At 41.8% G+C, this 12,528-nt stretch overlaps 1 protein-coding gene across 4 annotated transcripts in view; it reads left to right on the top strand.

Moving 5' to 3' along the window:
• The window catches only part of arap1 (ArfGAP with RhoGAP domain, ankyrin repeat and PH domain 1), a 36,447-nt gene that overhangs the window by 17,749 nt on the left and 6,170 nt on the right, over positions 1–12,528 (top strand). For all 4 annotated transcript variants that reach the window (XM_086125163.1, XM_086125164.1, XM_086125162.1 and 1 more), the window contains 17 exons: positions 2,742–2,916; positions 3,260–3,394; positions 3,721–3,856; positions 3,979–4,081; positions 4,640–4,832; positions 4,957–5,002; positions 5,147–5,310; positions 6,072–6,284; positions 6,390–6,495; positions 6,580–6,727; positions 7,529–7,612; positions 7,824–7,901; positions 7,981–8,098; positions 8,956–9,069; positions 9,482–9,627; positions 9,716–9,798; positions 10,956–11,015. In XM_086125163.1, coding sequence (XP_085981289.1) covers positions 2,742–2,916; positions 3,260–3,394; positions 3,721–3,856; positions 3,979–4,081; positions 4,640–4,832; positions 4,957–5,002; positions 5,147–5,310; positions 6,072–6,284; positions 6,390–6,495; positions 6,580–6,727; positions 7,529–7,612; positions 7,824–7,901; positions 7,981–8,098; positions 8,956–9,069; positions 9,482–9,627; positions 9,716–9,798; positions 10,956–11,015 — 2,102 coding nt within the window. The remainder of the gene's footprint in view (positions 1–2,741; positions 2,917–3,259; positions 3,395–3,720; positions 3,857–3,978; positions 4,082–4,639; positions 4,833–4,956; positions 5,003–5,146; positions 5,311–6,071; positions 6,285–6,389; positions 6,496–6,579; positions 6,728–7,528; positions 7,613–7,823; positions 7,902–7,980; positions 8,099–8,955; positions 9,070–9,481; positions 9,628–9,715; positions 9,799–10,955; positions 11,016–12,528) is intronic.

A 12,528-nucleotide genomic window follows, 5' to 3' on the forward strand; every position in this document is an offset into this window, starting at 1 on the left:
ATTTCCAATGGGCATTATTGCCCCCTACAGGATGGGAGTTGAACACACACATCCCATCCCATGTATTTTTCCTCTTCTTTGGTATTTTGTCCCCCCGCCCCCACACTCAATTTTCGGATTCATCCCCTTTTGCCTGTCAGCTCTCCTTCTCATTCTGTCTCACTGTGTAAAACCATCCCAGGTGAAGTAATGGCAGAAAATGATGTGGAAAAAATAGTTTTCCTCATCTGGAATTAATTTATGGACGCATATAGAAGCGTGGGTGTGCGCATTGCGGGCCCGTGTGCATGACGTTCACATAGTACAAGTAGTTAATGATTCATGAGTGCAAATCTCCGGCTTTCATTTTCTTTTGACTGTATTTTTCTTTCTTTTCTCATGTTCTCCCATCTCTGACTTTTCCCCGTCTCCTTTCCAAGCGGCCAGATGGAGCTGTGCGATTGTAGACACACCCAGATAAAATCGCTGCGTTCCTCTCATTCTCTCCTCCCCGGGGATGTTGACGAAGAATCTTGACTTCCCGCCCCATCTTTCCTGCTTGTATGTGTGTGTCTGTGTGCGTGTGTGTTCTTCCATTCATTTTTAGAGGGCGTCTGAATCTACACAGCCAAACAAGCCATTTCCTCGTTGTGCTTTCCTCTAATTGGATCCCTCCTCTCACAAGCTATTGATATGTAACACTAACCTGCATTCAGCATGCAAGCAGTCACATTGATGTTCAGGGGCTGATTTAGTTGGATTTAACTGAGTCACATAAACAGAGAATTATGATGCTTGGTTATCATCAGTCAGCAGCTGGTATGGTAATGTACTGTAGTGTGCGTGTGTTTAGATGAGGATGTCCATCTGTGTTGTGCGGCTCAATGTCTGGCAACTAATGAGTATTGCGCTTGTGGGCGTGTTTCGGATGTCACGTCGATAAAATAGAAAACCGTTATCGCCGTGCCCAAATGTGTCTTTCAGTTGTTTCTCCAAATATGTGTTGCGATAATCTTGCTGCTTCCGTTATCAAGTTTTTCTGCCACATGGCTTCACGGGGCAATTGTTATACCAATCCAGTGATCAGCATGGGCGTAACCAACTTTCTAATATGGCACTGCAAAAATCTCTAATATAATAGTACATGCATTATATACATACTTTATATGCTGCCATAACTCTTACAATTACCACTAATATGATTCCAGATGTGAGTACGATGGTTTTTCCAGTAGGTCTGCCCCTTACTCTTTACACAAAACTGATTGTTTGCAGAGCAAGCATCAAGCTCCTCTCCTACAAGTCTTTCAAGTCTATCATCCCCTTTCCATTCCATCATCGCTTTGAACTAAGTCCCTTCCCTTAAAGGCACAGGGTGAGGGTGAATATCTCTCCCTCGTGCGTCACGACAAGACAAATGATGTCCAGTAAAAGTGATACACTGCTGGTTACAGTTATGGTTTGGTTTCGGAGCATTGGGGTTTCTTGTGAAGCTTTGTGTTGGTGTGAATCTGTTTTTCAGGCAGCAGGTAATAGTGTTTTTTTTAAAGCTTTTTCACCGTCACCATTGTAAGGTTGTGTTTTTAGTTTGTGCACTTGATTTTCAGCTTTTATCTCCAAAGAATGGAAATGAAGTCAGCTACAGTCTATACCAGGGGTGTCAAACTCATTTCACATTGTGGGCCACATACGGACTCGGTAGATGTCAAGTGGGCCGGACCGTTAACATTATACTATACTCTGCTATGAATTACCAAAATATCATGTCTTTTGTTTTGGTATAAAGAAGCATTGGCGCATTGATAGTGTCTGATGTGTTGGGTCTGTCTCAGTGACAGACTGAGACGGCTGTTTTCTTCACTGATCAAAACAATGTTGTCTTCTACTCTGATCGAAACAGTGTTCCCCTAGTGGAATATCCACTAAGTGCATTTTATGAATAATATTCATTCCGTGTCTTGAATGCATTTTTTTCACTTTTAAATTATCCTGCGGGCCTGATCGAACCTCCTTGGGGGCCGGTTCCGGCCCGCTGGCCGTATGTTTGACACCTCTGGTCTATACTATAGGAATACTATTTTGGCATCATCAGCATACGGTTTAAACACATTACATGGATAAAATGCACTGGGGGGAAAAAATGTGTGTTTGTCTTCCTACTTTTATCACTGTGCTAAGAGCAACGTATGTAACCACCTCTTTAGAGTTGTGTTCCTAATAATAATAATGAGGTGGATGCATGGTGTGGGTAGTTTCAGCTGAAAACTAGACAGAAATAGGGAGCTGACCAAGTGTAAAATTCTCTATTACATATTATGGTAGGAGTAATTGGGAGCTCACAATCTTTATTTTAGAGTTGCAATTGAGGTCAGAACTCGGTGTATCAGTAAAAAATGTTTTGTCTCAACAAACTCTTCCAAAAAACAAATTTCTGGACCTTGCTTTGTGCCCTGGAGGACAGGAATGCTTGAATAAAAAAAGGGGATTTGCCCAACCATTCGCACAAATTTGTATTGACATGCCACAATATTTGGCCATATAGTTTGTGATATATATGAAAAATTGGTGTTTGGATTACAACTATAATGGTCTTATATGTCCGCACAGTTTCTTGCATACATGTGGTTCTTGTCACGTCTTGTACACTAAGTTCTTCTTCAGTTCACATTTACTGAAAAAGAAACATATGAAATAAAAGTCTCAGTTTTTAATGTTGTGATTGTGTGTTTCTAATACTTGCTCATTGTGTCCTTTTTCCACAGGCCTTGCGCATAAATGTGCAGTGCAGTGATGTGCTGGAAACATTAAGGCTGATTTTCTGCGGCGCTGATGTAAATTGTTCAACTGGCATGGCCGAGTGTCCCACCCCTCTCTCCCTAGCCAACACACACTCTCAACCTTTGCAAGCCGTATTACTGAGCCACAATCTGAACACAGGTAGAGCATGACCGCATGTTTGTGATGTCACTGCAGTGCCTTTATTTTCAATGGACTGATGGACATTTATATTCTCACTGTGGATTGTTTTATAAAGTGCAACACATCCGCCAACATTCAAAAACACAATTCTCTGCTTAAAATACATCAAATAACTTAGATATTCTTTGCACTTACAACTCCTCCGATGATCGCTGAATAGAAAACCCATTTATACTGCACTGCCTTTGACGATGTGATTGTTTCTGTGTAGTTTATCTTGAACATTTACATTTGATTAAACCCAAGCAGATAACCTGCCTTGTTTTTGTTTTGCCTTATGGCTTTGATTTTTATTTTAAAGATCTTCCTCGGTCAGAGGTGGACGGTGGCATGGAAGAGGTGCCCGTTTCAGCTCCAACTTGTGTCTATCACAATGGCTTCCTTTTCAAGACAGGATCTATGGCTCGGGCTATCACAGAACGCAAGGCCAGAGAGGGTATGCAAGCACGATGGGTAACCGTGTAGATTTCCGCCTACAATGGTTATAAAGCATTGAGCCGTGTCATCTCTGCATGTATTGTTTACTCACCGTGAAGCACTCGGATGAAATAAAATATTTTCCTTTGCAAACATAACAGTGATCAGTTTCAAGTGAGATGGACTTTGACTTTACACTGCACTTGGAGTTTGCAATGGTGTAACTGTATGACTCCGTGCTTTAATATTGTGGAGTGGATGATATGATTTTGATTACCAAATAGAAGAGTCTGGTGATACGGATGTGCAGTTTGAGCCTTTACACATCTTTATTATTGTGTGCAGAGTTCAGTCGCCGCTGGTGTACACTCAATGACGGTACATTCAGTTACTACGAGAGTGACAAGAACTCTAACCCGAATGGAGCTCTGAGAGCGTCCGAAATAGTTTGCTTGGCTGTGGATGTACCCGAGAAACACGGGTATACAAACTCACACTCACACATCTGCTGCTGTTTGCATGTATTTGGTGACACGTTGAGATATTACACGAAATGACACAAACGCCTCAACAGTCTTCTTTTCCATCCGTCTGAATTTGCAGGTATGAGCACACCTTCGAGCTCTACTCTGAATCGGATCGTCTCTATCTGTTTGGCACAGACGACCCAAGCAGCCACAAAGAATGGGTGAAGTCCATCGCCAAGGTAACCAGTTGACTGACCCGTCGTGTCCAATGAGCCACGTCAAGGAAGAAAATGCTGCTGCTGCACTTATTTCTCCTGAGAGCAATGTTCTTAACTGCAAATTTGAATTCTCTCAAAAAATGTGTACAAAGTCCATGTTGGTGTTCCTGAGCAACAAAATGGCAACATTTTATTTATTTTTATTTACCCTGGAATATGCTCAGGAAGGGCTCTGATATTGCAAGACGCAATGTGTGACACCTTTGCTGCATGTAGACAACATCCCACCAGCTATGACAAAATGGACTGCAACCATTTTAATATGGCACTATAAGCTGGTTGATGGGAGTATTTGGTGCATTCATACCTGTTTCTTAATCCTGAATCATGAAAAGTTGAGTGCACTGCTGCTTACTACCATTAAAACCGAATGTTAAAACTGAAAGATGATTAAAAAAAACACAACAGCTTGTTTCTCAGTTTTACTGCATCACTCGTTTTGATTATTGAGTAAATCTTAGAGTCATTATACAGTATATCTTGGCACAAAGTGACACTAACATTCTATGATTTTTGTAGAGCTTTATCCCAGCCAAAGCAGAGCCTTTATTGAGGTTAGGTTTTGAGCGGCTCGGGCGACTAAAATATAAGGATGGCCTGAACCTGCAAACGTCGAAGGTGGGCTGGTTTGCCTTGGTGGACTCCACTCTTCATGCTTACCTGGAGGACAGCCAGGAAGAAGAGATACACCTTCGCAAACTTAATGAGCTCTGTGAGTTTAATGCGTTCATCCAAAAGCTTCCAACCATCTGCTTGTTTACTGTGTACACGGCATGAAATAAAAGTTTTTGGGCCTGTGAAATGAAAGACATGAACTTTTTTTTTTTTCTTCTCAGCAATCCAACAAGATAATGAAGTACTAGTTTTGGTGGAGAGGGGAAGGTGAGAGCCTTCACGACAAATGTTTTTACATACATATTTCTTACGTAGAACTATGATGTAGTTCCCTTGCATTTTCTCTCCTCCTTTTCATTCTCTTCTTAACTTGTTTTTGGCTTCACTCTGGTTTGGTTTCTTCCTACTAAGAACGCTGTACATGGAAGGAGAGAGGAAGTTGGATTTTGCTGGCTGGTGTGCTGCCATCCAGTCTGCAGCAGGGAGTGGAGGCGACACTCTGAGTCAGCAGCAGCTGACCGACACAGACATACCAGTCGTAGTTCACAGCTGCATTGACTACATCACACAATGCGGTGAGTGAACTGAAGGAAAAAGACAAACGAGCGGTAACATAAAGCAAAAGATGCATGTAAGTAGGACATGATCATCAGACACGCCTTCATCTACACTTACCCTTTTGATTGATATAATTACAAATGATTAACCAGGGGTGTACCATGCGCTTTCCCCAAACTCAGCTGGGACAGGCTTCAGTTATAGTCTCCTCAAATAAGGGCAAGTGGTCCGTGTGCTTGGGTTTCAAGGATATGCCGTGCATAAATTGCATTAAATATGGTTATTTGCTCCATGCCCCCCCCCCAAAAAACATTTAAGTTCCCTGTAATGCTGTAATATGAAATTTATTCCAATCATTTTTTTGTGAGTCCTCACATCTTCCCGTCAGGTTCCATAACTTTATTCACATAATATTGAAGTCTTATTCCTGATGGTTAATCGTGATAGCATTAATAATGCTCAATTTTTGTTGACACTGTCCGAGTCATATTGTTGTCGTTTGTAATGGTGTGGAGCTGTACTTAATTATCTGGAAAGATGTTTCGAATACAGTATTTTGGTTACCGTACATTAAGTGGTTGCATGAGAGCTGTAAGACATGAGAGCAGCTAAGTGTGAAAAAGTGCAAACACGAGCGCGAACTGCAAGACAACAGCATATTATCCTTGGAAAGGTCCACCTCTTCTCGCATTGAGCAGGTGTATCTAATAAAGTGGCCACTGAGTGCTTGGAGTAATGCGTTGTATTTTGTTTGCATGCCATGACTGTATTTGTTTAGGCTTAACATCGGAGGGGATATATCGCAAGAGTGGCGTGAACTCGCGTGTTGCCGCTCTGTGCGAGAGGTTTCGCCAAGATGCTCGAAGCCTCCGCCTGAGGGAAGGGGAGCACCAAGTTGACGACGTCTCAAACACCCTCAAACGCTTCTTCAGGGAGTTAGAAGAAGGGCTTTTCACATCTGAAGATGGCGGCACCTGGCTTACTACGGCTGGTAAAGTTCACATGGACTTGCACTGCATCCGGAAATTTTGAAAGTATGTCTCGTTCGATCACCTTCATCCCATTTCTGTCTTCACTCTCGCTTCTTTTGATCCAGCCATTCAGGATGAAAGTATGAAAATCCCCCAGTATCAGATACTTTTGAACAAACTGCCTCGTGTTAACAGGGCAACGCTACGGGCACTTATCAATCACCTGTACTGGTGAGTGATACACTTACACACATTGTGAATGCCCAAAACACCCCCACAGCCACACCCACATTCTGCCTACTTTTTGTCTTTCAGTGTGCAGCGGTTCTCTGAGCTGAACCAAATGAATCTCCACAACCTGGCCATCGTATTTGGCCCTACATTGTTCCAGACAGACGGAAAGGACTATACGGCAGGCCGTGCCATCGAGGACCTCATACAGTACTACACGCTCATATTTAAGGTCAGCTGCAATCAAATGAAGCACCGATGATGTTTGGCGGTCAGGTCAAAATGCAGTACATGTGCAATCACGTTTTTATCATTTTTTTTTTCCTGGTTTGACTGAAGGTTTAAATGTGGAAAATTCTTCGCAACAATTACATATTTTTCATCGAAATTTCCATACACATCAATGAATTTTCACTTGCCAGATGACCAATATAACCAATCAAAACCTGAAGAATTTGTGATTTCTGGATTCAACAAATGTGGTCTAGGGGGGTTGCCTGTGACATTTAACTCCGCTTTCCCAAAACTCTGATTCGTCATAGTTACATTGTGATTTCACAAGGGGGGGGGGGGAATTGCTTTTTCACATAGGGACATGTAGTTTGGGATTTTTTCTTTTGTGCCTCAATAAATTCATTTGGCATTTAGAAATTGCATTTTGTATTTCCTTGGGTAGTCTGTGAAAATTGGTTGGATGAAATGAAACCTTGGTATGTGCGAAATCAGGAAGTGTGCAAATACTATTTCACAGCACTGTATGCAAATACATTAATTTAAGCACATGCTAATGTGCGCTAGCATACCTAAGACATATTGAAAGGCAAGCGTAAACCCGGCATGAATGGTGTTGCCAGAGTAGCACAGGCAAAATTAGAGATGACGGCGTGAGCTTTTCCCACTCATGTGAATGTTTATGAAAACGTTATCGTAGCAGCAAATGCAATTTTGAAGCTTATGAATGATCTCAGAGTTGACTTGGAGCCAATCACAAGATGGAGTCATGTGATGCTAATCAATATACTTTTTTTTATAGGTGGATGAGCTTCAGCTGAAAAAGCAACTGGAAGAGATCACGGTTATCATACAAGTGCGCGAGAAATTGAACACCAAATTTCCTGTGAGTTGCAAACATGTCAAATTTGTGGTGTGTCTTTCGTGGTCTGTGCTGCACTGGACCTCAATGTGTGCGCATGTGTCTTGTGTATGTGACGTTTTATGTACATTTAGTTAAGAGCACAAACAGGTGCACAATAGTTTTACACGAGTGCGCTCTTTTTGTTGTTGTTGTTGTTGTTTTTAATTACTGATATTTCTACCGAAACCCTCAGAGCACTGAACCCGGTGGGCATTTCATCTGCACAGTTTACTTAGAGGAAAAGAAGGACACTACTGAGCAACATGTGAAGGTAGCCTTGACCAAAGGACAGCGAAGTGAGGATTGATGTTGGCACAGATGAAATTTAAACGCGGGTTGTCTTTCCACAGATCCCTGCATCTATGACAGCAGCAGAATTGACCTGTGAAATATTGGACAGGCGCAACATCTCTGTGAAAGACAAAGAGTACTGGAACTGCTGGGAGGTGATTGACAAGGATGAGACGGGTGAGAGTGATATCACAGCAATACAGTGTTTTGTTTTGTTTGTGAGCCTCTCTGGTGGCCATCTGGTTGACCACCGTAGCCTGTTGGTTGATTTTGCAGTAACACACAAATAACTGGCTAAATTATCTTGTGTGTCATGAAAGGAAAATGGGACTTAGTGGTGAGCGGGAGAGTTCATTTTAGTTGTTACCACACTCTACCCTTGGGCACTAGAACTCTGAGAAAGTTATTTTGACTTTGGTGTGTAGGTGGGGAAACTGCTATAGATGATCAATTTCAATTACCGTGCCTCTTGCAGTTCAATTTAGGTACTTAAATTTGTTGTCATCTCAATAGCAGAGCCGCCAACTGTTCTGTCTATATTTCGTTCCGGAAAACTCTGAAACGTGACCTCATTATGGTCAGATATTAATTAGAAAAACAAAACAAAACATTCATCATGGGTCACACTGCTCAAAAAGGTTGACAATGAACAACACACCAGTTGGTCGGTGACCTAAGTGTCACTGAGGAAGCTACGCGGACACCAGCAGACGAATCCAAAGTGAGACGAAAGCTAACAACTTGAGGCTCATCCCGATTGCTGCTTGCTTTGAGAGATTCAGACCAGAGGTGACAAATAAGGACAGTTTATTTCGGTCCTTGAAAGCATGTCTTCACATGAAAATGCTTCTATTTAGGCTATAAAATGTCTGCGTCTGTATGTGTGCAATATGCATCATTGGAATGTCACTGCAAAGTAAATATTTTGATATTTGTATTGATTTATTCTTTGGACTATTGCAGACAAATAGTTTTGAAAGCGATCGTTTGCCATCTCTGCAATTGCATTCCCTGTCTATCTGATCTTTTCGCAGAACGTCCTCTGCACTATCGGGAGAGAGTCTTACCCATCCTTCACTCCTTTGGCACCGACTCCCATCTTCTCATCAAGAAGCACATTGCTATGGAAGCAATGATCATCTACTTGGGTAAACGAGTTCATTACAGTACCATTTTTTTTTTTAGAACAGTCCCACCTTTGGCAGCAGCTCATCTGTCGTGGAGCTTTGGAACAGGAGTGTCACGGTTTAATTCCGGCTGCAGACAAAATGTAAAAAATTGCAGCTTTTGGTTGGAGATATGTTTGTCTGCTTCCTGGCTAACTTGGAGGTGCCCTTGAACAAGGCAGCACTCCCTCCGCAGCTCAAGATGTGGAGCACTGTTTGCGCAGCCTTTTCGCTTTTCCATCTCTGCTATGCGTGCAATGTGCGTGATTTGGCTCAATGTGTGTGATGTGCAACACAAAATATGTACAGCAGAAAGTTAATTGAATTTCTCTTTGAAGGATTTTGTATAATAATTTAATAAAAAAATGAATAAACCCTTTACTATGCCCTCCAGCTAGTAAGGTTGACCCATCCAAACATGGCATGATGAAATTCCGAGAAGAGAGGAGCATCCTTGGGTTGGGGCTGTCCTCGGGCAGTTTCCACGACCGATATTTCATTCTCAACTCCAGTTCACTGCGGATGTACAAAGAAGTCAGAGTGAGTCTGGCACAGGCGCACATGCAAACACATCCTCCCACACACTCCTTGTTCACACCCGCCGCGCCTCTTCTTCATCGTCTCCCAGAGTAACCGTCCGGAACGTGATTGGCCAGTCAGGAACCTGAGGGTCTATTTGGGTATCAAGAAGAAACTCCGTCCTCCAACATGGTGAGAGTGTAGTCACACGTGTAGTAATGCATGCAATTGTAATCAGTGAATTGTACATGGAACAAACTTTGAATGAGGAGAATAATAAACTTGGGACCAGCCCGCGGGCTACCAGTCGATCGCAGTTGACGTATTGTACAACCCTGATGTATAGACTCGACAGTTTACTGGATTTTTCAAGGTGTGGCAAGAAGGCAACATTTTTAAAAAAAATCATTATTTATAATCCTACAGATAACAGACAGCTCCAGGCAAACAAAGCCGCCAAACAATCCGGGAAGTGGGAATGTGATGTAAATGTAGCCTTAACTCCTACTGAACTGAAATCTTAATTCCATTTAACAATCAAATCTCAACAATTAATGAAATGCCATTGAGGCAAGACCTTTAGAGACCTCAACACAAGGTTTGAATATATTCTACCTGAAAAGGGGAAGATAACTTCTTAACTTCTCACATTTTCACTTCCCCAGATGGCCAAGTTGTCCCAACACTTTTGTACTCGTATAAATACTTTTAAGGTCATTATTCTACCCCCAACGATCCCCTATTCAGATCATATGTGGGTTCCTATTCCATATAGTTCATATTCATATGCTAAATCGACTGAACCCCCAGTTGCTTTGTCATCAATATGTGAATTTGAATGAGGACGGTGTTGGGAAGTGCCTGTCAGTTTACCATCGCAAACCACAAAAAAAATACATTAATTGTGCTAATTCTTTACGTTGTCCGCATCAAATCTAAACCATGTAAACACACTGCATTGGACTCTTGGGGAAAATTGTGTGGCATTCATCATCCAACCTGAGAATGTCATTCAGTATGCTTTAAGCAGAATTATGCTAATACATTCTGGACACTTAGCTCTGGAATATATCAGTGATGCCACTGACCGGTAATGGATTTCAGTTGACTTTCAAATTATGACATTCAGTTCATAACGGAATGCAAAAAAATGTTTTACTTTTTTGCTTGACCTCTCATGAATTAAACTCAGAATTCAATGAAATAATGTTTGATGATTTATTCAGCTATTGTGACCCAGGTAGCAGGGTGCCAAATGACCTGCAGAGGGCAGGCTAATCCAAAAGATGACTACACTATGGCTGTATGTGGGGGGGGGGGAATAAAAATCTGTTTTTTCCTGATTGCAGTTGGGGCCTGACCGTGGTCCACGAGAGTAAGAAACAAGAGAAGGCAGAGAGGCAGCAGTGGTGAGTCGTAGTAGACAACATACAGAAGCAATGTCATTCAACATTCTACATTTTATTTAACTCCATATCTGTCCGGATGCTTAGGTTAGTACAGCAAGTCTTAAAACAATACTGTACATTTAAACCAACCTTTGTCATGAATTTTTCATTCTCATTGGAGAATAATACATCACTGCAAGTGTTGCCTCGGCTCTACTTGTGGTCGATGCGCACTTTCCTGCTTGAGGCACAATAATTCTGCTTTGTTCCATGTAAACACAGGCAGTCTCACTGGGGATGGTTTGTCTATGTACATAAAAAGTAGTTATCAGTTTGCCAGGAACCACAATACATACCTGCATTAGCTATATCACATGCGGTATGTTTAACACATACTGTACATTACATTGTTCAATATGCAAGGATAACTTGTGAGCTCATCCATGAATGCATCAGCGTGTTCCTGTTGCAGTGTGCTCGATACACCCTGTCAACATCAGTATTCGTCAACTCTCTAGTAATGGCATCGCTGTTCTCATACTGCTGTTGTCTTGTTTTTTTTTTTGTTCTATCATGTTTCCCATGGCAAAAACATACCAGCAAGGGTGGAATGGAGCAGGGGAAAGGGTGGGCGTGTTTGAGAATAAAAGATAAAAGGGGTCTTCATTTACAGTATTTGCCGTGCAAAATCCCCATCAGGGATGAATTAAACTGGTGGGCTTACACATCTGTGGTCTGCCTCACAGTCAGACGTTCTGGGTTCGAAAATCAAATCTTTGGAGTCGGAATGTTTCTCTAGGTTCTGTGGTCACCCATTCGAAAATCATGCATGTTGGGCTACTTGAAGAGACTCTAGCTGACCCGTATCCCTACACTGGATCAATTGTACTAAATAATGATTTAAAAAAAAAATGTAACTGGTATTCCGGCTAGAGGACTTCATATTTTGCCTTCCTTTGTTTTTAGGTCACAGTTAAGCATATATTTTATGTGCAATTGATGAGACATGCCACGTATAAACAAAACCATTGCATCAAATCTAAACATCATTATGACCCCCCCCCCCCCAAAAGAAATCACAGCATGCCAATGTTATGCTTGCTACAATGAATATGTATACGGTGGGTGATTTGACTAACAAAGTGACTTTCGTGTAGCTTGGCATGCAAATTTTAATGAGCTCTGTTAATACTGAGAAAAATCTAGTAGAACGCAGATACTGAAGGTGAGTGCATTAAATGCGGTTGAAGTAGAGGCTTGAGGTCAGTCTTTTTACCAAACTGGACCCCTTTCTTTTTGCCTATTTTGGTCTCAATTTTTTTTATCAAATCCGTGTTTCCGTTCGTTCCGGGCAACTGACTAAATGTTTATTCAAAAGATGCGCTCAAAGCAAAAATCATAACTAATTAGAAAGTGTGCATTCAGCACCGCAGCATAGCTGATGACTCAAGAGGGCTGCGTGAGGACAACCTGAGTTGCATAAAGCACAGATACCGCAAACACACACACTGCATTCTCAAATGAATAATTCTTC

The sequence above is a fragment of the Hippocampus guttulatus genome, chromosome 12 (genome assembly GCF_054856545.1).
Source record: "Hippocampus guttulatus isolate MCC_2025c chromosome 12, RoL_Hgut_1.0, whole genome shotgun sequence".
Taxonomy (NCBI): domain Eukaryota; kingdom Metazoa; phylum Chordata; class Actinopteri; order Syngnathiformes; family Syngnathidae; genus Hippocampus; species Hippocampus guttulatus.